The 24,152-nt window shown below is 40.0% G+C and overlaps 1 protein-coding gene across 2 annotated transcripts in view; it reads right to left on the reverse strand.

Moving 5' to 3' along the window:
• Nucleotides 1-12,007: 12,007 nt before the first annotated feature.
• Nucleotides 12,008-24,152, reverse strand: part of bicc1a (BicC family RNA binding protein 1a) — a gene marked incomplete at both ends in the record, with an annotated part of 77,793 nt that continues 65,648 nt past the window's right edge. For both annotated transcript variants that reach the window (XM_083897910.1, XM_083897909.1), the window contains 8 exons: nt 12,008-12,135; nt 15,069-15,168; nt 16,626-16,789; nt 17,400-17,562; nt 17,676-17,830; nt 19,908-19,947; nt 20,043-20,202; nt 20,441-20,594. In XM_083897910.1, coding sequence (XP_083754036.1) covers nt 12,008-12,135; nt 15,069-15,168; nt 16,626-16,789; nt 17,400-17,562; nt 17,676-17,830; nt 19,908-19,947; nt 20,043-20,202; nt 20,441-20,594 — 1,064 coding nt within the window. The remainder of the gene's footprint in view (nt 12,136-15,068; nt 15,169-16,625; nt 16,790-17,399; nt 17,563-17,675; nt 17,831-19,907; nt 19,948-20,042; nt 20,203-20,440; nt 20,595-24,152) is intronic.

Here is a 24,152-nt window from a genome sequence, read left to right on the forward strand (position 1 = left end):
CTCTGCTCTGGAGCCTGGATGATGATGAGGATGCTGCTGCTGCTGCTGCTGCTGCTGGAGAAGGAGGATTTGTTCGTTCAATATCGTCCACTCCGCGCGAGACCTGCGCAAAAACAGGGTTTTGGTCAAAGCAGAGAGAGGGAGTCAGTGTCCTAATGCTCGGTCAGTGTCCTCTCTCCTCTCTCCTCTCCTCTCTCTCCTCTCTGTCTCCTGGGTGGTGCTGCGGCCAGTGGCGCGTCAGCGGAATCGTCACGGGCGCGAACAGCAGCGCAGCGATGCCGCCCGTCCAGTTCTGGGGGACACGTGAATATGAACAGTTCGGCGGATTAGCGCAGAGACGTGCGGCAAATTCAGCGGGTTTTCTTATGTAACCGGATTAGAGCGGTGGTGTTCTCCCCCCCCCCCCCCCCCCCCCGCTGTGGTTTAGGTCTTTATTCGAACACACACACAACACAACACACTCACACACTGTTCATCCCCATTGCACGGCCAACGTCATCCCACCCGGGGTCTCTCACATGTCCATATATGGTGAGGCGTCGTCCTCTCCTCTCTCTGCTGGAGCACAGGTGCAAGAAGAGGCCCCAACACAGTAATGAGGTGACACTGAGGCATGAATGAGTGAATGAATGAACAGCTTCACCTCTTCATCTTCTAAATGATCCTCGTTGACACACACACACACACTGGTATATAATAAAGCAGAGGAAAGCATGCTTTATGATGTGTCTGCAGTCTGATTATCTGCCTGAGACTGTTCCACTGCACTCTCTTTATCAGTGGTCCACAGAGACGGCACTGCCAAGGCATGAAAGGTCAAGTGTGTGGGTAAAATGTGGTTAAACACACGGCTGAAAGGCTGCAGGCAGGCGCAGTCTCTCTCTCTCTCTCTTGGAGGTGGAATGTGATCATCTTCAAAGTCATTTTAATTTTCATATTCACCCTAAAAACAAAACCGTGCTTTGCTCCACAGGGGGAGCTTTAGAGCCGAAGCAGTGTCACTTTCTGTTTGTTTTTGTCTCCCTCGGTGTCACACAAGACGCCCGGAGGAGAGGCGACAGTGTTTATCTATTCAGTGGACAACAGACTGTGCAGCTGTGCCCGTGGGGGCCCCTGCCTGAGTCACGCTGTTCAAAGCTGCACAGGCCAGAGGGGGAACTGCTGCTGCTGCTGCTGCTGCTGCTGCTGCTGCTGCTGCTGCTGCTGCTGCTGCTGCACCAGTCTGGGAATCACCTGACACGATTATCCTTCACAATACCATTGCAAAACTATTTATTGAATACTATGGTTCTCAAACTGTGGTACGTGTACCACCAGTGGTACGCAAGTTTCCTCCGGTGGTACCTGGAAGAACATTAGAAATACTGTTCTACTGTATATATGCCAGGGTATGTGATCAGAGTGTGAAGAAAATTAAACAACTAACTAACTAGTGTTGCCCACCTTATCCTTAACTTTAAGTTACCAAAAATATCTTTAAAATGTTGAAAAATCAATAACGTGAAATATCGCAATCATTTGCGTGGCGTTATTATATCGCTTTTGAGACACCAAGTATCATTTTTTTCATATCTTTTTTTTTTAAAACTGATGTTACAAATAAACATTAAACTTTTTATGGATTAGCAAAAAAAACAACAAAAAAAACAATTGATGTTGTAGTCCACTAGATGGCGCCAAGTGCTCACTCTCACGCGAGCTGTTGCGCGAGTATATCGCAATATATGATTTAGCAAATACTCAGGATTTAGAAATATCGTGATGATATTGTATTATTGTGACTTAAATATTGTGATAATATCGTACTATTGTGACTTAAATATTGTGATAAAATCATATTATTGTGACTTGAATATCGTGATAATATCGTACTATTGTTACTTAAATATTGTGATAATATCGTATTATTTTGACTTAAATATCGTGATATTATCGTACTTTTGTGACTTAAATATAGTGATAAAATCGTACTATTGTGACTTAAATATTGTGATAATATCGTATTATTGTGACTTAAATGTCGTGATATTATCGTATTATTTTGACTTAAATATCGTGATAATATTGTATTATTGTGACTTAAATATCATGATAATATCGTTTTATTGTGACTTAAATATTGTGATAATATCGTACTGTTGTGACTTAAATATCATGATAATATTGTTTTATTGTGACTTAAATATTGTGATAATATCGTACTGTTGTGACTTAAATATCATGATAATATCGTATTATTGTGACTGAAATATCGTGATAATATCTGCACCAGATTCCCAGGTGGTTAAATGAAGAAAAAATGCAGACTCCCTCTTGTAGCAGTTTAAAATAAATAGCTAGCGTGAATTAAACCAAATTCTCAAGTCGTGTAATATATTGACCAATGTAAAATTAATATCCACAATCATCATCATCATCATCATTCACTCACACTTTAATGCTCCGTTCACGACGCACAGGAAAACTAGGCAATGGTTGGTAAGCATTTTCATGCACTCTGCAGGATTAGAGGAACGGGGTTATGGTGGGCAGGCAAATTAAACTCCTAGTAAGCTCATAATCACTGTGGCATTCAGAATTCAGTAGGAAACACAATATTAGATGCACCACTAAAGGCCCCGAGTATATACTCCGAGCTCAGGTTTCATGAGGGCATCGCTGCGTCTGGCTCAAATTTCCTGCCTGGGAAATACAACTCATTTAAAGTGAAGGTCAGTATGCTGATCACTCCCTGCAAACACAGGGCCATCTGTGTCCGAGGAGAGCGGAGGCTGCTGCATTCAAGGCTCAGGAGAATTATGGTTATAAATGATACGTCTTAGACCCTATTGTCATTATTGTTACCTCTAACAAGGAGGTGGTGTACCTACCTACCCATCCATCCAGTCGTCCAAAAATTATCTATCTATCTATCTATCTATCTATCTATCTATCTATCTATCTATCTATCTATCTATCTATCTATCTATCTATCTATCTAAACCAGTGAGAAAGCTCATCAAAGGTCTATTTACAGTAATTAGATCCATAAACAAAGGGAAATAGAGCCCAGCTAATGGTCCAAAGTAGCTCATTCTCATGCTCGTCGTCATCATCATCCATTTCTCTTTGTCTCCCTCCCCCTGTCTGTCCACTTTCCCCCTGTTCCGCCTGCTGTGCTTATCTGGTATTGGAAAGGAAGGAGGAAGAGGAGGAGGAGGAGGAGGCTGATTCTAGAGTGTTCCTTCTCATCCTACCTCCATGTTGCCTCCTTGCCATCCCTCTCTCCACGCACCCGTATCCCCTCGAGCCAAAGTCATCCTGTGTTACCATCAGTATCTCCAGTAGAGCTGCAAGAGGACAAGGGAAAGCGACACCGAGTCCAACGCAACACACACACACACACACACACACACACACACACACACACACACACACACACACACACACACACACACACACACACACACACACACACCCAGCCACGTCCATCCCCTCCCCCATTTACCTTTATTTATCCTCATATTTGACCATTTCTACTTCCTTTGAACACCTTGCCCACATCCCCCTGACTTGGCTGTTACTGTGTGTCTCAGAGGTGCTTATTGCTCTGCAGTGTCCGTGTGTCCTGTATTGGCAGTCCACTCTGATTTGCAGACTATGGGAAAACAGTAGCAGGTGGAGAAATAGCAGGGAGTGAGGTGTGGTCAGAGGAACACACTGCGAAATAAAAGGTCTGCAGCATAACATTTGGGAGGGTTTATTGGCAGAAATCCCTATAATAAAATAATAATATCTTTTAATCACTTCAAAATATTTTTTTGTGGCCTTTAACCCTATTCAAGGATTAGTTTTACATGGGGAGTATTAGTAATGTGACTCTACCAAGGGCCGTCTGTAATATTAACGGACAAATCGCACGGGATAAGAAATCTCAGTTCCACAGTTGGGAGCGGTAAATTGGGCTAAATCCTGGAGCTCTTTACTGGGCCCAGCCATAGATGGTGACCCCCAGACAAGGTACAAGTTCTGTCAACCTACCCAGTAACCCAGACAAGGGCCACTAACATGGGAGAGGAGGGTTAGCGAAACCTGACCCGGCTACGCGCAAAACAAAATTTGCAAAAACGTCATACTATAATATGCCGTCCAAAATTTGACAATTTTTTGGTTCAAAATTTTTTTTGGTTCAAAATTAGTCAAAAACGTCATACTATACTATGCCGTCCAAAATTTTAATTTTTTTTTGAATTTTTGTTTTGGTCCACAATTTGACAAAAACGTCATACTAAATTCTGTCGTATCAAAATTTGACAATTTTTTTGATTTTTTTGGTCCCTAACCCTTACCCTAACCCACAATTTGACAATTTCTTTGAATTTTTTTTTTGGCCGACAATTTGACAAAAAAGTCATACTATACTTTGTCGTCCAAAATTTGTCCATTTAAAAAAAAAAAAGGTTTTTGGTCCAAAATTTGACAAAAACGTCATACTATACTATGTCGTCCAAAATTTGACAATTTTTTAAAAAAAAATTTTGGGTAGACAATTTGAGAAAAAAAGTCATGCTAAACTATGTTGTCCAAAATTTGTCAATTTTTTCAAAAAATGTTTTTGGTCCAAAATTTGACAAAAACGTCATACTATACTATGTCATCCAAAATTTGTCAATTTAAAAAAAAAATGTTTTTGGTCCAAAATTTGACAAAAATGTCATACTATATACTATGTTGTCCAAAATGTGACTATTTAAAAAAAAAAAAAATTTTGTCCAAAATTTGCGCCTTATCCAAAAAACGTCATACTGTACTCTGCTGTCCAGCTTGATACCTAAACTAAGAACTACATACATATGTGTGAAATTCATGGTAGTTCCTCCATGTGTGTGGAATCAGAATATTTCTCTCCTTATATGTAGGTGACTAATTTCTTTTGTCTATCCCCCACAGTCTCCACACATTACTTCACGTTCAAGTGAGTAAACCGAGCACAGGCCATACTAGACACTAGCGAGTCCACAGGGTTCAAAGTGTGTGTACGGCTGCGTCAATGGAAACCACAAGCACATTTATCTTGGCGCAGCAAATGAAGCGTGTCATTGATTTTCAGTGAGATCTGCCTTCTGTGATTGATAAAGGCCAAAGACGCTGTGTGTCTCTCTGTCTCCACAACAAAATGCCGGTTTATCTAAGGTTCACATACGAATGACACGCCTCTGCTCTCCACCCGACTGTTACAGTCGACTTTGTCAGCCAAAGTTCATCTGCACACTCGCACATTTTCAATCAGCAGCGGCTAATTAAAGCGAGGGCAGACAGAATTATTGATTAAAGCAGTGACTTGATGTAGGTCCACAGGAAGAATATGACAATACAGGAAACACACTTGTTTCCTTTATTGTGCGATGTTAAATGATCAGTGTCAATATCAATTTTCCTCTGTATGATAAATAAGTAGCTGCACCAAATGGCAACCGGTTGTGACGTCACACTTAAGAATTTGAGCTAAATTAGACAAACAGAAAAGTCACCTGGAATCACACAAAATTAAAGACTAAAAACCTAATTATTTCGGATGGCTTTTGATGGATGGTGAGTAGCATGATTCTATCTTATTTTATTTTGTGCTATTTTATTGCTTTCCTTTTTTTAAATGACTCTTATTTGTTTCCTCTTTATTTATTAACTGTTGTAAAGCACTTTGGTTCACCGAAAGGATTGTTGTAAAGTGCTGTATAAATAAAGTACATTTACATTTACATGAGCTAAAGCCAGCAGATTATTGCTAACTTAGCTTTAGCCCAAGAAGCTTGTTAGCTTTACAACATCTAAGTTGTAAAGCTAACAACAAACTGACACGTTAATGAGTCAATTTTTAAGACGCTACGTTCTTTATCGTCACCCGTTTTGTGACTCCTCATGCTAAGCTAAGCTAAAGAACAGTGTCAATCCTCTCATCCATCTCTCAGCAACAACTTCATTTTTTAAAACTCCAGATATTTTCCTATGTATGAAAGTATGTCTTTTATACCACATTGTTGTGCCATCGTTTCGCCAAAGTTGAACATTTTGACCTTGAGCGTTTGCGCGAGTAACACTTTGCGTCGTTCGCGCCTGTAAACACGTAATTTTCATCTACTTACGTCTGTGCATTGACTTAATAATAATAATAATAATAATAATAATAATAATAATAATAATGATGATAATTGTGTACGCAGCATTATAACTCATCAGGGAACTATGGTGGCCTGTACATACCAAAAAAAGCGTGGTTGCTCCTAAACGCCATCCGGTTGCTTTTCTCAGTTCCTATGGTGGCACAAGATGGAGGCCTTCGTCAAGCAAGGCCCATGTCTATAGTGAAAAGCACATTTTACGACAACGTAAACCAAACAATTGTTGTTTTGAAGTGATTTTACACTTATGCAAACACACTGAATTGATGAGAAACTTGTTTAAGATACAAAGAAAGTTTGGACTTTTGGGCCTTATTTTTATAGAAATAAACTCCACTGAAGCCCGTTTGTGTCTTCACCGTGTTAAGGTGTTCAGAGAAGTGCAGTGAAAGTCTGTTAAATTGAATCATAATAGCACAATCTAATGATGGAATTGTGTTACCTGATGCATTAGGAACCGGACCTGCAGATCCTGTATCTTGGCAAAAACCCGTCCTGCAGAGATTTGTGTTACTTTGCATGAGAAAGAAAGGGAAAAATAAAGAAATAAACAAGGCAAACAGACACAAAGAGACAGACTGATTTCACACTGTGGACATATTGTCCACTGGACGAGCGCCAGATATCGAGGTAGAAACCAAGTCACAGCTCGAGTCATTTACACCTTCCCCCGTGGCATCAAAGCTGTCCACGAGAACAGTATGTGATGCCGCAGATTGTGGCAGTGTTGAGGTCGCCAGGACGATGATGATGATGATGATGATGATGATGAATAATAAACGCATGGTTGGTTGGTGATTAAAGAAACGCCTCACGATAATTCTCCACGCAGTTTAGCCACATTTTGATTCACTTCAGCCTCTCACAAGAGATCGTGAAATCAGAATTAGTCACGCCGAGGCCCAGCTGTGCCACATAAACACCATCATCAGAAATAAAACAGAAAAATATTCTGTTATTTCTGACTTTAATGGATCTTCCTCTGAAACCATCACGCTTAATAATCAGTAAACAGATCAAGATGTTTTTTTTATTCTACTGTAGCTGTGATCTACTGTAGCTCCGTCCTCAGCCGACACCATAATGAGTGTTTTCCTTACATCACTTAACTCGTCGGGGGGAGAAGACGCCAGTATTTACATCCCATTTGGCTTTCTCGTGTTATGTAAACATGAAGGCGTTCTTTCTGTGTTGTTTACCTCGTGAAGCTCCTGCCGAAGACGATGACGATGATGATGATGATGACAGAGAAGAGAGGGGGGAGAAGGCCAGTGAGTCACATGCTGCCAGAGAACAGAGTTCAGTGGCACCACCTGTTTCTGTTAAGGCCTCATTTGCGTTGGATGAGAGTCTCTCTCTCTCTTTCTCTCTCTTCCTCCATCTGAACATTCATTTGCTGCCACAAATGGAGAAGCCTGTGGATGAGTGAGGTTTTGGAGATGTTAAAGGTGCATTATGAAATAAATCTAAAGCAACTGGACATAAAATCCTCCTATTATGTCACAGAGACTCAGGAATAATGTTCATATAACAAACTGAACTCACCAACAACAACAGTACAGACAAAATATTTGCATTTAAAAAATTGCAACTGCAAATCATGTTTATGTTTTGAAATCACGTTTTGGCATGTGGCGCCACCTACCGCCGTCTACCAATCATTGCAGTCAGTAGAGTCTCGGCTACCGAGCAACCACGGGTTGCCAGTTACGTCAGAAAACGAAAACCTAAAAGACCTCGGTATTTTGAATTTGAATGTAGTAACTGTTTTTGGCCACATTCTTACATATGCACCTTTAATAATAATAATGCAAAATGAATTTATTAATATCAAAAACGGACATTTATTTTAAATCACATAAATAATAGTGTGGACAACTGCCGTTTCGGCCACTGCCATTCGTGCCTCGGGCCCTAACAAACTAATTTTATATACTGTACGTCATTGAATGTTATGTACGATATATTTAATAATAGGATAATTATGACCAAATGTCTTATTATTACTGTTATGTGCCTCAGCTACACACTGTGTTAAAAAGACGGCGAGGCCATGTTTTCATTATAACATGATATTAAATTATTAAGGGGGGCCACATGTAATCGATTGGGGGGGCCGCCAGTTTGAGACCCCTGATTTTGAGTGTCCAATTGACCTCATCCAGTAACCATTTTTGGCCACATTCTTACATATGGCCCCTTTAATATTCCCTGTAAAGCAAATCTGGGGATTAAATCATAATCAAAAGCATGAAAAATCCATTATTTCATACTGTACATGCATGTACACACTAGTACAACATAATCTACATCATTATTGTTTTAAATGTCTATACATGTTCTTATTTAAAGCATTTATAGCCCCACCAGAATTGCAAGGTGTAAACATGTAATACATACTGTATTGCTGCATGTCGTCCACAGTAGAGCAGCGATTGTAAGTGGCAACACTGCCCCCTTGAGATTTCCAATAAAACTGCAAGTGTTTTCTGCAACGCAAAAGCACCATGTCACAGTAACAAACACAAGGCATGAAGAGATATTTATTCTCAACTCCTCACCCGACCTTACCCTCCGAGTTCATTCTCGTGCATCGCAGTGTTTACTTGCATCTCCTGCCACGCCACTGCAAATTCATTTTCAGGGATTAGGCAGATCCTGGCGACACGGATTAAGGCCTCACTGTATTCATGGTGCTTGGCATGCGTGGTGCAGTGTGCATATCCTCATTGCGGCGATAGGGAGAATTAAGCGTGCAGCAAGACAATCGGATCATATTTATACGCCTTAATCCTTGGCTCCTAACCTTGTTTGAAATTACGGCATCAATAATATTCAAAATTGGACAAAAAAACACATTCAAAAATCCCCAGAAAACATGAAGCAGATGTTGTTTGCATACATTTATTACCTTTATAATATCATTTGAATGTTTGAACAGCTTTTTTTTGTGCCTGCTTTGACAGTTTCTCCAAAAAAAAAAGTCTTCTGTATTTTTTTTCGTCTGCACTACAAAACAGTCAGAATAACAACAATAAACGACAACAACAACAACAACAGTGAACAGAGCTTTGGCCACATGGCGAATGTTTGCACACACAAGTTCTTCTCTGGAACTTTGTGCACAGCTGTACCTTCCTCACACAAAAACAACAACGGTTGTATAAGATGGAAACAAAAACAACAACAACAACAACAAAAAAAAGGCTGTACAAAAGTTATGCAATTTCTTCTTCTTCTTTTTTTTAACCCTCCTTAGTGGTTTACATTTATTATAAATGTACCATTATGATTGCAGTACGACGACTCCTTCAAATAAATCCCTTTGGGAAAAAAACAAGACTAAATCAAAGACATAATTGTGAAACCGAAGCTTTTTTTGACATAACGAGTCCCTTCACTGATCCATAATAAATCTGCAATAACATGAATGAATATCTTTTTTCTCTACTGACCTCAGAGCAAACATATCCAAACTAATATTGAAGGATGAAAACAAATGTCTGCGAGGCAGGAACACGAGTCACACTTTTTCAATTTTAGTACCATGATGAGTGAGGGAGGCGCTCAGGTTTCCTCTCAGGACAAAGACCCTCAAAAACGACGAATAATCTTTACATTTTTTGATGTTTTTGTTTGCTTTTGCCTCTGTGGAGTAGCTCGACGGCAAAGAGGCAGAGAATGCAAAAGAGGGTCCCTTCAAAATAAAATAAAACAAACAAAATAAAAAACAATTATCCGGTTGGTGTCAGCAACCATGTCAGAATATTATTCAGTATTATTATTATTATTACTTTGACATCCACTGAGAATGGCTCACATCAGATGAGTGTGGAAAGTGGTTAAAAGTGAACATGATAATAAACTTAAAGGGAATTGATTTCTGGTACTTTTTTGTCATTTTTACTTGATAATTAATTATTTTTCAGTCAGAGCTTTTTTTTAAAACTATAATTCCAGGCAAACAAAACTAGTGCTGTCAAACATTAACGCGTCAACGTACGTTAACGTACGTTAACGCACGCTGCGTTTCCATCTCCGGTGTCGCGGCATGTAAACATGACGTCATGCGCATCTATTTCTGGTCAGTCGCCATGGAAGCGTGTCGTGCGTTAGCGCCCATTAGCCTTTTGCACAGCACAAAAAAAACAAAACACAAAAAGAGACTTGATTGCACCTTGAAAGTTGGTTCAAATCCTTCGAACATTGCAAAGAAAAGAACATGTGACGTGAAGACAAAGGAAAGCACAGAACAAACTATGATAAATGCCACTGCTGCACTGTGTGCACGAACCCTGTTTACTTCATAAAACAACACTTAACCAGGTTTTCTCGATATTAAGATTGCACAAGTGATACTCGGAGAAAAATTCCTTTCTAGACTTTTTAGTTTTTATCTCGTTTCCTTATTTGTGTCTGAAATCAAACCAACATGTCCAAGAATAGACTGATTCTATTGTGTGATAGAGCAAGGTCAGCTCAAATATTACTCTTTCCTCCCCCCACACACACACACACAGAAAAACAACAAAGTTAGGCACTTATTCTGTTGTGAGGTCTTTGCTCGACAAACACACAAATAGAGCCCTGTTCCAGGAGTGCGTTGAGATTATTTTTAGGCACACATGACATATCAGACAAAACACTATGCACTATAAACAAACAGAAGAGAGGAAATAACCCACAGGAAGATGCCTGTCGACACAATCAGAGAGCGAGTGAGGCCTTTAAAGCATGGCCCGACTGCCTCACGCCTCCGCTGCTGTCTAATGGCACAGCCACATGTTTCTACGGCTCCACAGATTAAAGGAGGGCAGGGAAGAAAAAAAAATAAGACTAAATAATCTAATAATTACAAAAAAAATGATAGAAACTCATTCATGAACGTATAAAAAAATACATAATATGTAAACTGATTACAGTTAAACGTCCCACCCGCTCCCCTAAAATAGTAATAAAAACTAAACATAAAATCATAATGAATAATGAATACAAAATATTTGATTTTTTTTTGTGTGTGTAGAAATAAAACAAAAACACAAACACTGACCTCGGAGGAATGTCCACCAATCAAAACACTAAAGGCTGCCAAAGGTCAAAGGTCAAAGGCCACGAGGATACTTTCTGGTTTTTTTTTTGGTAGACGAAGGTTAAAGTTGATGTGTGCCGACCCCATGCTGCACTTCATTTGGCGGCGCCGTAATTTCTCTGGCTTAAGTGCTTAAACATTTTGTTTGGCACAAAATGCGTCTGTGCTTTTTCGTCGATAATAAAAAAAAAATAAAAAGAAAGAAAAAAAAAATGCATAGTCATCATAACTTTAAGTGTCACAGGCAAAAAGTCTAGTATTGTTAAAGTGCATGTCACTGATACGACGGCATAGTACAAATGCAGGAAGTATCGGTGTGTTAAAAAAAAAAAAAAAAAAAAATTGATTGTACTAATCATTCTGCCTGTTTCCCTTTGGACAGAAACACTGCACAGTTCCTTCCTTCATATAGAAATGTTCCACAGACAAACGGCTCTATAAGGAGACAACACTGAACCTCATGTGTCTGAGAAATCCCTTTTTTTTTCTTACTTATTGGCACTTCAGGTAAAACTATGGCTTTTCTTTTTTTTATATACACAATATTCATACTGTATGGCATCAACGACATTCGGAACAGTCTTAATTCAGTTGAAGCTGAAAAAAAAAAAAAGGGGTAGTAAACAACAACAACAAGAACAACAACAACCGCTGAAACCTGGGGCTGCTGAAGGCACAGAAAGACACGGGGACGATGATTGACATCGTCCTGGACGGATTTGGAGATGAACCGGACGAGCGCGGGGGTGGGGGGGGTCGACTACCACCGCCCGCTGACACTGGCCATGTCTGAGTGAAACTGCCGCGACAGGCGCCCGCTGGCTCCGCCCTCCAGAAACGAGGACCTGATGGGCGGCTCGAACAGCTTCCTCCGGTTTTTGTTAAGTTCTGTGGAAATAAAAAAAATAAAACTGTTGAAGGAAACGTGATATACAGAATAATTCCTGAGGAAAAATAACAGCCATTCACTATATTATTGAAAATATTTGAACCCTTTAACACCTGAGCTTCAAACGCCTTTTTTAATTGCTTATTTGAATCATAAAAGGGTCAGAAAATGATCTGTGAGTAAGTGCTTTTGCCCATTTTTCCAGAATAACATTAAATATCTGGCAGTTATTTACGATTTACTGCATGTCAAAAGAGTCTATTAACCCTTTAAAACGAAGAAAAACAAAACGTTTTACTTTAAATACAATCTAGTTGTACATGAACAAATTAGAGGAAAATCTGAACATTATAAAACATTTAAAATACAATAAAAAACAGGTATTTTTTCCTACTTTTTCCCTCTCCGACACTGATTCGCCGGCTACCTGCAACAGCACGGATGAAATTACCGTAATAACCACGTGTCGGCTTTGACGTGCAACTTCTCAGCTTCCAGAAACTGTCTGAATGTTAGCAATAGCACAAACCGTCGTGTAACTACGGAAATGCAAAGTGTCGTCTGCGACACTCTCTGTGTTAAAGGGTTAAAAATATGTTGAATTCCAGTGGTAGATTTGTTGTTTTTTCAATGCTATAATGACCATAAGGTAATGTTATTTCTCAAACACTATAATGTATCCAATACATCCAGAAAATACAAGAAACATGAACTATCATATACATATTATATTATTATATAGTATATCATGTAATGTAACAATAGCAGGAGTCTGGCTCTTAAAACTGGAGAGGAGTTCTTGTCTGCTGTAAAAAAAAAGGTCTATTACATCAAGACAATCTTAATGTGTATCATTGAGACTCTGCTAATATATCATTTAATAATAGATAATAATAATAATAATAATAATAATACATACCAACTTCACATCATTCCAATCCAAATATCAACCATCAACGACTTTTGCACAGAACTCGATCTAAGTCTGATGAGCCAACTGTGGCCCGTGGGCCTCACTTTGGACACTCAAAAGGCTTAGATCAACAAAAGCCCATCAGGTTTTAAAAATTAGCTTCAGACACACGCACCATGGCATCTCTGGCTTATTCATGCGATCCTCCGACTCCTCTCACTGCCAGTAAAAACCTTCAAAGTTACATTTCTGGACACAAGCGTCTCCATCCTGCAGCTCTTTTTACTGGCAGAGCGGCGGGAAGATAAAACCTGCAGAGCCTCGACTGGCATAGCATTCTGTCCATTTACAAGAAGGTATGCAGAAAAATCACAGAGACGACGAGGAGACACACACGTAAGGTCTTTGTTTTCTGAGCCCTGAAGAACTTCAGCCGAGGTGAAAGTTGACCTGTACTTGGATGAACTCAAACCTTGGATTCACGTCGCGTTCTTATTAATCCGAGCATTGGCCTTCTACAGTTCTTCTCCTACGTCACTGGCTCCAAATCTCACATTTGTGAGCTGAACATTAAAGTAGACATATTATACCCTAGTTCCCTGGAGTCCTAATGAACATATCTGTGACATGCTTTGGTCAAAATACCTTTAAGGATGAAGCACCACAGCAGTTCAATCACCCTGCCAAAACAGCCATGTTTTTGAGTGCCTGTCTCTTTAAATGCAAATGAGACACAGGAAACTACGTCAGCGTCACTGAGGCTCCGGGAGCTAACAGCAGTTTGCATTCGGAAAACTCTAGCCGGCACATTGCCGTCATATACAACATGTAAATCCTCTGAGGCTGAAAGTTTGTGTAGAACTCTGTGCTGCACTGTGGAGCCAAGAATAGAACACTTCGCCAACTTCCGCTCTTCCGGATACTATTGCCCTCGCCTGCACTCTCGTGTTTTTTTAGGTACAAAGCGGAACTCCACAAGACAACAATTCCAGGAATGTGTCATTGTGACGCCGCAATGAGCACGGAAGTCAACATCTCGTGTTTTATCTCCTATAGGCGGACCACAAACGAAACTTAAGGGACAGGAAATGACATTAGCCACAGAGGCAACTGGGAGCTAACAGCAGTTAACATTTGGAAATGTGTTTTTGCAGGCTCTGGCAGGCACACTGCCTTCATATATAACATGTATCCACAGGACATGTAAATCCTCTGAGGCTGGAAGTTTGTGTAGAACTCTGTGCTGCACTGTGGAGCCAAAAATAGAACACTTCGCTGACTTCCACTCTTCCGGATACTATTGCCCTCGCCTGCACTCTCGCGTTTTTTAGACTGAGGCGGACCACAAAAACATGAATGTCATCTTGCCGACTCATAGGGCCTCCAGAGTCCCAAATAAGTATTAAAATTATTAAAAAGTTGATTTTGCATAATATGTCTCCTTTAATAGAATATACAGAAATCCACTGATCCCGACACACGCGTGTGATTCGCAACTTAACGGCGACGGCCATTACAGTGATGTCTGGAACATGACATCAGTAACAGAGTGTGACATCCACAGTCAGTTCAATGTGAGGGCACCAGCAGGACACATCAGCATTAGAGGGAACAGCTGGAACAACTGGACAAACACCAGTAAACTCATGTGAGAGGAATGTGCCTCCATGCCTTTGACTCCTGCTGCGGCTGCTGCACATTACAGCGACTTGTTTTCACGCATGTTTACAAGATAAATTGGAAGCAACGGGGCAGGTTCTGAACGTCGTGTCTGACTTTAATAATAATAATAATAAATGTGGCGTTCACGTCCAGTGGTGGGCAGTGGGAATGCAAGTCGTAATAGTCATCTTCGACACAGCTGGGCTTCACTTTAGTTCACTCGGGCTTGCGGCGAGGACGAGACAAAAGAGGAAACTTTGATGAAACGCCTGAACCGATTAGTGCGCGCCGCAGCTGGCATCAGTAATATGCACACAGACAAGGTTTTAAACATATAACGCTCTTCTCCGTTCGTACCTGAGATGGCGAGCAGCATTTTCCTGCGGGCTCCAAAGGTGGTGATGCCCAGCTCCTTCAGGTCCTGGTCGGTCAGAGTCAGGAACGTCTGGAGGTCAATCTGGAGGTCACAGCAATGTAGATCGATTAAAACCAATGACTAACTGAGTTTAATACAGTAAAATAAGCCTAATTCAAGCCTAAAAAGACACAACAATTGTCTCAGTAAGATATTACAGCTTACATTAAGGGGGCATTATGTAATAAATCTAAAGCAACTGGCCATAAAATCCTCCTAATATGTCACAGAGACTCAGGAATAATGTTCATATAACAAACTGAACTCACCAACAACAACAGTACAGACAAAATATTTGCTGCAAATCATGTTTATGTTTTGAAATCATGTTTTGGCATGTGGGGCCACCTACCGCCGTCTACCAATCATTGCAGTCAGTAGAGTCTCAGCTGCCGAGCAATAACGGGTTGCCAGTTACGTAAGAAAGCGAAACCTAACCTTTTTGAATTTGAATGTAGTAACCGTTTTTGGCCACATTCTTACATATGGCACTAAGGAGCATAAGGAGCTAAAACAATCATTTGCATAAAATACCAACTTCTCCTACACTCTCACAGATTGGCGTGTGTTAAATGTCATACCTAAAACTTATACTATACTTATTTTAAGTAAACATTTCTCACAGAACAGAACGTCTTTGCTTATGAAAAGAATGTTTTAAAAGTTTTATTTTGCCCAGTTTTATCTAGTTAATGTCCTATTTTAAAGGCACATTATGCAGATTTACAAGCTAGTTTTAAATATTACAGCCAAGCAAAATGTTCTAACCCCCATTGGCGGATTATTTTTCTTCGAACATGAACATTTTAATCAATTCAAGAATATTTGGCTCGCTTCTAATAAGTCTATATTATATCCTTAACTAAATAAAACATTCTTTAACCGAAAAGTCTCTTACAATACATACAGTATGTTTGAATAAAGAGTCAAAGTGTTGTATCCTCTGAGGACCAAAACACTTGATTTACTCTTGAATGTAAAGCTGCAGTGAGCAGGATTGCTGAAAAGCAGCAGTTGATGGTAGAGTTTCATCCACAGGTTATTAAAACGCTCGTGTTGTGGGATCCTAGCTCTCTGAGCTGAGCTCCTCTAATAAGATGAGTTTCATATGTAACAGAAAGCCTGAGGCAATATGTCCCATTCCTCTTAACGGACATAGTTTTATTGTCTTTATTATTCCAAATCCTTACTTTTTTTTGGTTTTATTTGCAGTGTAGGAACTTTTCTTAACGCTGGAAAAGACCTGAATACAGAGGAAGTGCAGAGAAACAGCCAATGTGGCCTGAATGATCGAAAAACCTCCCCTGATGCTACAGTTTTTGAGGCACAGAGGTGAGGTCACTTGAATCAGTAACTTTAATATCTACTAATCTGAGATATTTGGGACCGACCGGGACTCGAGCCAGACGTCTAAACGGGATTAATAAAAAAAAAATAAAAAAAAGTCTGTAAATGTTTGGTTTCAGCTCAGGAAAAAAGGATCCAAGTTTCTATCCTACCTCTTGTTGCTGGAAGACGTCGGTGTACTTCCCTAAGCCCAGCTTGCTGAAGAGCTCGGGAAGGTCGGAGCCTTTCAGAGACGAGCTCAGGCTGCAGCCGTTGCTGCCAGTTACCGAGGGGATGCAGTCCATGTAGTTGCTGCTGCTGAGGTAATGCTCCGCAGCTGTCCATGGGAGGATTAAGGGCAGAAATCAACACACACACACAACACACACCGAGAGAGACAAGTTGCACATCACACATGTAAAGTTACATTCAGAAACTAACTAAAAATACTATTTTTAATAGCAAACAGATTGTTGGTTCAGTTCAGTCCAGTTAGCTGATGATCCATCTTTGACCCTTTACAAGGTCCAGGAGTGAGTGACGTGTCGGTTCTTAACCCTAGAACACCATTGCCGGGTAGTTTTAACCTGAGCAACTACATTTATGCGATTTTCATGAAAACCAAGTTTTCATCTTCATTATTCTTATTTTTTTTGAAATTTTTTGTTCCCAAATTCCTAACTTTCCAGTAATTTTTATATGGTTCCCTTAGCCTTTACATTTACTTTCAAAGTTCAATTTTGCTCATTTCCACACACGTGCACCACATTCTAATCACAAAAACCACATTTGTCAGTGGATCGAGGTCACATGTGGACACATTCCTTGAATAGTGGACAATCATTTTACCTTCAATTTATAGACATAAATGCAGTTAAACCTTGCTGTCTGACAGGGAATGTTCTATTAAGCTAGCGCGATCCTGAGTGCCCAGATGCAACACTGACCCGATTTGTTCTGCTTCCTCTTGGGGCTGCCGACGGCCGAGGGGAACTCGGCGTGACCCGGCAGTCCGTTACCGGCGCCGTTCCTCTCTCGCCAGTTGTCCGAGTCGCTGCCGTTCCCGAGGCCCTCGCGGCTGCTGGATCGAGACAGGGACAGCGGGGAACCCTGAGAAAAACATTCACACAAACGCAAACATGAAGGAAAAAGCCGCCACAGGACAAATATTATCGTTTTAAAAAAGCACACTTAGCGACAGTGTACAGTATTGAGCGTCTGACCTCGTAGGTGGTGCTCATGCTGGGTTTGTATGACACGTGATTGGCTCTCCGCAGCTCCTTGATGGTCTCGGCTGGCATGGACTTTGAAAAGCCCAGACCACTCCAAGTGTTGGTGGGAGTCCGCACCTCGGTCACGACGGGCTTCTTCAACATGGCTGTGTGAACACAGACAGAAGAGGAACGCACCTTTAGACACACACGTATTTTTATTTTTCAGTCTATATTATAGACTGAAAAGATAATATAAATACAGTAAGTTAGTTGTGACAGTTTGACCTGTTTTAAATTCTAATCACTCTGTTGTATAAAAAGGTTTTCTCAAACTTTATTATAATTTTTTTTTTTTTTTTAAATTGTCCTTTATATTATTTAACTGTCTCTATATATAGGTAAAGATATAGGACATTCCTAATATTGTATAAACTCTACATGACAATAAACCTTATTCTGATTACCGTTATATAATAAATACATTTTTAATGGTTTCGAAGAGTTTGATAAAACCATTTCCTCACACTGAATTTAACAATGACACATGATTACATTCATGCACGTTTCTGTTTTACATTAAAGATTTTACACTCCAAAAATAAAATGGCTGTGAAAACTTCCAATTTTCTTCATTTAATATGCTCACTTTGATTTGAATGATCTAATCAAGTATCAACCATTTTATTTTTCCAGTGGAGACAATAGTTTGCCGTTTATATGAACTTTGCAGTTTTGAATAAAAGGCAAAGACGGCTCTTCTAAAGACAGCCTGGGCCTCACTGGACGCAGGAGCAGCGACTCCGCATCGTGGAATGTTTTCCACTTTTCAATCAGGCACGAATAAGAAGAAACCACACGACTGAGTCTCCCTGTTCTCCCGCTCTCTCTATTTTCTCTGCGTGCCGTCTATTTCCTGCCAACTTGACAGCGAACATGATCTTTGACCAGTTTCAGCGGCTAAATCTGTCCAATATGTCACAGGCAGAGAAAAACACTTTCTATTTTAAAGTGAAAACACTAGCATTTCACTTCAGTGATTCCACTCAATTATCTTTTCCAACAAGGCTTTTATTTTGAAATATTCCTCATGCAGTGTATCCCGAACTTGGTTTTTAAAGATGACAAACTATTGTTTCACAATATGAATTTTCTGTGACAGCTAATATTTTGAACAGATGGACCTCACATTTCCAAGAGATACATACACGATGTTTGATAAATTAATCACTATTTTGAATTTATGTATGCGTTATTTCATAAATCCTTGGTAAAAACCTGGAAAACCCCGCCCCCCCCCCCAAAAAAAAAATCTCCTGTGACCCATCAGTGGGTCCTGACTCTGGAGTCTTTTGGAATGATTACAGTAGTTCTGGCATTTTAGTTGAGTACATTGGCATATTAAGAATGATCTTATTAATGGTAATGTTCATACTGTAAAAATAAGGTCATTAGCGACTTTCTCACTATATACAGTGTGTAGCGAGTATTCAGATCTTTATAGCGACAAATCTAGTGACATTTTCTGGTGTTATTAGAGACTTTTGGAGATACTGACGGGAAATTCTTAAGGTAAGGTGCAAAGTATGACGCGCTCTCCCATGCACATCAAGGGCGATGTGAAGAAACCAATAAATGATGAAGACGATGGGGGAAAAAAATTGCCTCGCAGACTGTCAGCAGATACAGCAATATCTAACTGCGATTATTTTGACAGGATATGATTCGCGATATCCGAGGGAATGGTGATTTTTTACTAATTTTTATTCGAAAAACAAAGATGTTCTCTTCAGTCTGTAGAGTCAGATGTGAATAGATCAAGACAAATGATGAATCTTAAACGATAATTTGACACCATTTTCGATATAATTTCGAGTAATTGTTCAGCACTACAATCAAGCGACCCGTGTTAAATGTTTTGAACTGTACGTCATCAACAACCCTCGCTGTATATGTTAAAAAAAACAAGAATCTACAGATAGATAGATAGATAGATAGATAGATAGATAGATAGATAGATAGATAGATAGATAGATAGATAGATAGATAGATAGATAGATAGATAGATAGATAGATCTAAACATAGGCTGTTTTTCCACTCATTTGTTTATTCCTCTCTCCTACAGCGTTCATTACAAATACATACATGTTGTCAGTTATGCAAATTAAGCAATGACGTGACTTAGCCATAAATACTTTATTTAATGAGGAGTTGGCAACATAATACATAAAATGCTAACTCACCTTTGGTCGCCAGCAGCTTTTTCTGTTCGTAGTCGAACGCCTGACAAGAAAACAACAACGCGTCCTACTTTTTATTTTATAAATTGCACATGTATGTGCTGCGTGCTGGTGTACGTGACAGTGTGTGTACAGTACCTGCATGTTGGCGAAGGAGGTCTGCGGCGCCAGTCTGATTCTCTCCCTCTCGCTCTGCTGCGCCGCTCTCTCGGCCGCTCGCTCGCTGCCCGGCGCTCGCTTATCTGCTACTGGACTGTCTGACGAGCTGGACTCAGCGTCTGACAGAAGACAGTCTGAACTGTTGGGATTACAGGCACGTGTCATAAAGTATCATAACAAAGACACTTAAAGATTCAGAGCTGCTGGTTTTCACTGTACACATGTTGCATCATAAGCTGTATGAGCTCGTCCCATAATGGCAGCCACTACCTTAACTGTTGCTATCTGTTGCTAAACTAACAGCACGAGCCCAGAGGGGGGCGCAGTGAACAGTAACAGGACGAGCTGTAAACGAGCTTCAGATTGAAACCGCTTACTGTAGATGGGAATTCTTGGTGCCCTGCAGGAGCTCCACTGCCTGCCGCTTCCCCGACGACGTTTTACACGACGCCAGCATTTGCTTGAGCTCGCTGCCGTTGGCCGAGTGAGACGGGCTCCTGGGCATGCCCACTTCCACAAAGGTGTCAGAGCCTGAAACAGAACAGAAGAGAGGCTTCAGTCCAGGTGGTTCAATGATGCGGAGACAGATATGAGGTTACAGTCGTACCTCTTACAGTATCTGAATCATAGCAGAATAATACTAATACAAAATAATGTAGATAGATTAAATATGAACTGTGAATGGAATAAAGAAATACTTGATAAATAAATGATTATTACAACATAATGTCTGATGTGATACATGCATTAAAATGTAAAAATGCACTCAAACAGATGGAAATTTGAGTAGTATTTTCTTTATAATAACCTTAGTTCATGACCTTGCTTTTTTAATTATGTCTTGTTTAGCCTCATCTCTTCATCTCTTGCTACATCACATCACCTCTGTACAGTATGTCCGCATGACTGTAATTAGTTTTTCGATCACAACACCACCACAAATAAAACGGGTGCAAAAGAGAACAGTCGCAGTAAGGCTCATCTTAAATATGTGACATATGAAACATGAATGGAATTCATTATTGGCACAGTCCAAAACATAAAGATCGTCTAGAAAAGCACTCGGACAGCACAGACCTCCGCCAAGCCAGCTAAGTGCCAACAAAACTGCAATAAAAATAGTGATAGTGTCTACGGATCACGCCCAAAATTTAAATCACTTGCTCCTGATCCCATTACGGACATTTCCATCCAAATCCGTCCGTGACTTTTTCGAGTTATGTTGCTAACAGACAGACAGACAAACTCCAGTGGAGGTCAATGATACAAAAATAAAAAGAAAACACACATATTAATGACATTATTGACGATTGACAGTCATGGCAACGCACGCTTCTAATATTCCTCCCCTCTAGGAATATCATGAAAGCTGAAAGAGAATCCGATAAGTGTCCTGCAAGCCAGACACTTAAGCCTGGTTTGGTAGTGGATTTCAAAGATTTGGCAAAGGTAGGGCAATGTTTTGTGATTGTAATTGATTGTTTGTATAAAAAAAAAAGAGCTAGAATCAAGTTGGAATTAAGTAGAATATGTATTTAAGTGTAACAAGTCTCAGCTGGACCCTGGGTTCAGTGGTTTCCATTTACTGCTGAACTCTCAGTCAGACGAGAACCTGCTCCAGAGTGAGGGCATGCGTTTGTACAACCACGTCCATCCATAATGCGCGCTGCGTTCTGTAGAACATAAAATAATATGATGTCAGTCAGTCTTAACGGGAACCCTCCGGAGGGTCGGATGTTTCGAGCTACTCCCCGGCATTCCGTCATTCTCACAGCGCAGTGAGAGAGTCGGGTGAGCCAGTCCAAACACATGCTGGGACGCAGAGGGAAGCCAGAGTGGGAGAGGAAAACCTCACCAGGACTCGGTGTACTGGGGGAGGACGAGGCTTTAGAAAACAGAGGGGGGAAAAACGAGACGCGTGAGAGTGAAAGGTTTGAGGGGAAAACCGCGAGTGCAGGACGCAGAGGAAATGAGCGCCTTTCTGAGACACGAGGAGACCAGCAGTTAATCTGTCTCCTTACCAATACAATAAAAGAAGTATGAGGTTTGGGGGGACAGTATGGAGAAGGCAGGCGTTTTCCCTCAAAGTGGGCTGCATAAATCTGAAGTGGAAACGTTTAAATTGTACTTTTATGTCGAGTCTGTAAGACCAAGCGAGTCACAGTGGAGTCAAAAATTGTCTGTCCAACATTATGATGGCACGTAAATCACAGGAGGGCGAATAGAGTTTTACAATTAACTCCTAACCCTTCGAAGAAAGTGGTAACACTTTATAATAATAAGCACACACTATTAGCATTAGCTAATATTGAATTTATCATGTATTACACATGAATACTCATTAGTATGTAGTTTGTAAACACAGTTATAAAGTTTCACAGTGTCCAAATACAGGGCCGGCCCAAGCCTCCATGGGGCCCTAAGCAATATTAGATTTTGGGGCCCTCCGTTACTGCCAATAATAATGATTATTGATCATTCACACACCTACTATACTAAAGGTATTCTACTTATTCTACTCTGTCACCAATACGAAAACCATTGTTAAACTAAATGTGAGAACTTTTTGTTGCATGTAAGCAGACACCAGATTTGCAAACTTACAGAAAAATCTTTCAATTAATATTTGGCAAACTCAGCAACTCACCCTACTGGCGACACGGAGAATCAATACATAAAACCAAATGGTTTATAAATAAAATATTAAGATATTAAGGTCTGAAATCTAGAAATGTGCACAATCTTTGGGGGGGGGGGATTCAAAATACACTCCTGTAATACAAAGATTTGACTTTTATAGGTAAAACACACAGCATTAAATAAAATAAACAAATATATATAAAACAAATACTTCAATAATAATGTAAATCAACAGAGGCACCCGGAACAAGGTAATAAAATGGTTCATAAACAAAATATAAAGTTAAATAATCACACCTGACAACTATGTAAAAAGTGTGAAAAAGCTTTGGTAAAAATGGGGAGAAAAATTCTAAATAAACTACAGCAATCCAAACTTTTTTTTTTAGTTAATTGCTCTTGGGGGCCCTCTAGTGGTCACGGGGCCCTAAGCAGCGGCTTAGTTCGCTTATGCCTGTCCAAATAGCTGCTGTACTCAATGACGAGTCACGACATCGCTACAAATACAGTACGCTCCACGTAAACTACATTAAATCAGCCAACATCAATGTTTATGTTAGGGTTAGCATTAGCAACCGGATGCTATCGGCTCAGATGCTGAATCATCGAGGACGTGCTGTTGCGTTTATCGCGTGAAATGGTCCCACACGCCAACATTTTCATCACTCTCCGTCATCGCGCCAGCTGAAATCCTGGTGTGCGTCTGCTAAAGCGGTCCGTGTGGAACAAAGATCCCTGCGCTGAACGGGCCGCATAACGCGCGAAATAGGAATTAAACAAATAGTGGAGGCATGAGTAAAATATTTATAACTGTGTTTATAAACTACATACTAATGAGTATTCATGCGTTATAATATTTTATTCATGCTTCACTAATGCTAATAGTGTGTACTTTATTATAAAGTATAAAGTTAAGACTTAATTCACAGTGATTTCCCTGTGAAATACACTTCCAAAGAAAACAAGGCTTTAATCACTTAGTAAAAAATACATTTAGTAAATATCTAAATAGTGTATATTATGTAAGTTAAACATTCGGACAATAGGACTGTTCCATTTTTTCGGAGGGGAGGGTGATAAGCTGAAGTTGCTTTGACTGCTGTGTGTGTTCCACAGGAGTGAACATACTTTATATTGTGGATTTATTCAAAACAGATGTAGACATAACTTGTATTACACGGCTGCAGACACCGACACATGTTACACATGTGATTTATAGTATTCACATGGGATTTCTTTTTTTTTCTCTAAAATCTGCATTCAGTCAATTCATGGACACATATTTCAGCTTTTTTCTTTTTGGACGAAGGCTGATTTTACAACTTTGAGCAGATACACTTCTAACCAATAAGAATGCGTGACTCTAAAATAAGCAAATGCACGCAGCTGGAACTGTTTTTAAGAACGGTCTAAAAACATCCGAAAGTCCTAAAAGTCTTGAACTAAGCG

The sequence above is a fragment of the Microchirus variegatus genome (genome assembly GCF_963457635.1).
Source record: "Microchirus variegatus genome assembly, chromosome: 11".
NCBI classification, from domain to species: domain Eukaryota; kingdom Metazoa; phylum Chordata; class Actinopteri; order Pleuronectiformes; family Soleidae; genus Microchirus; species Microchirus variegatus.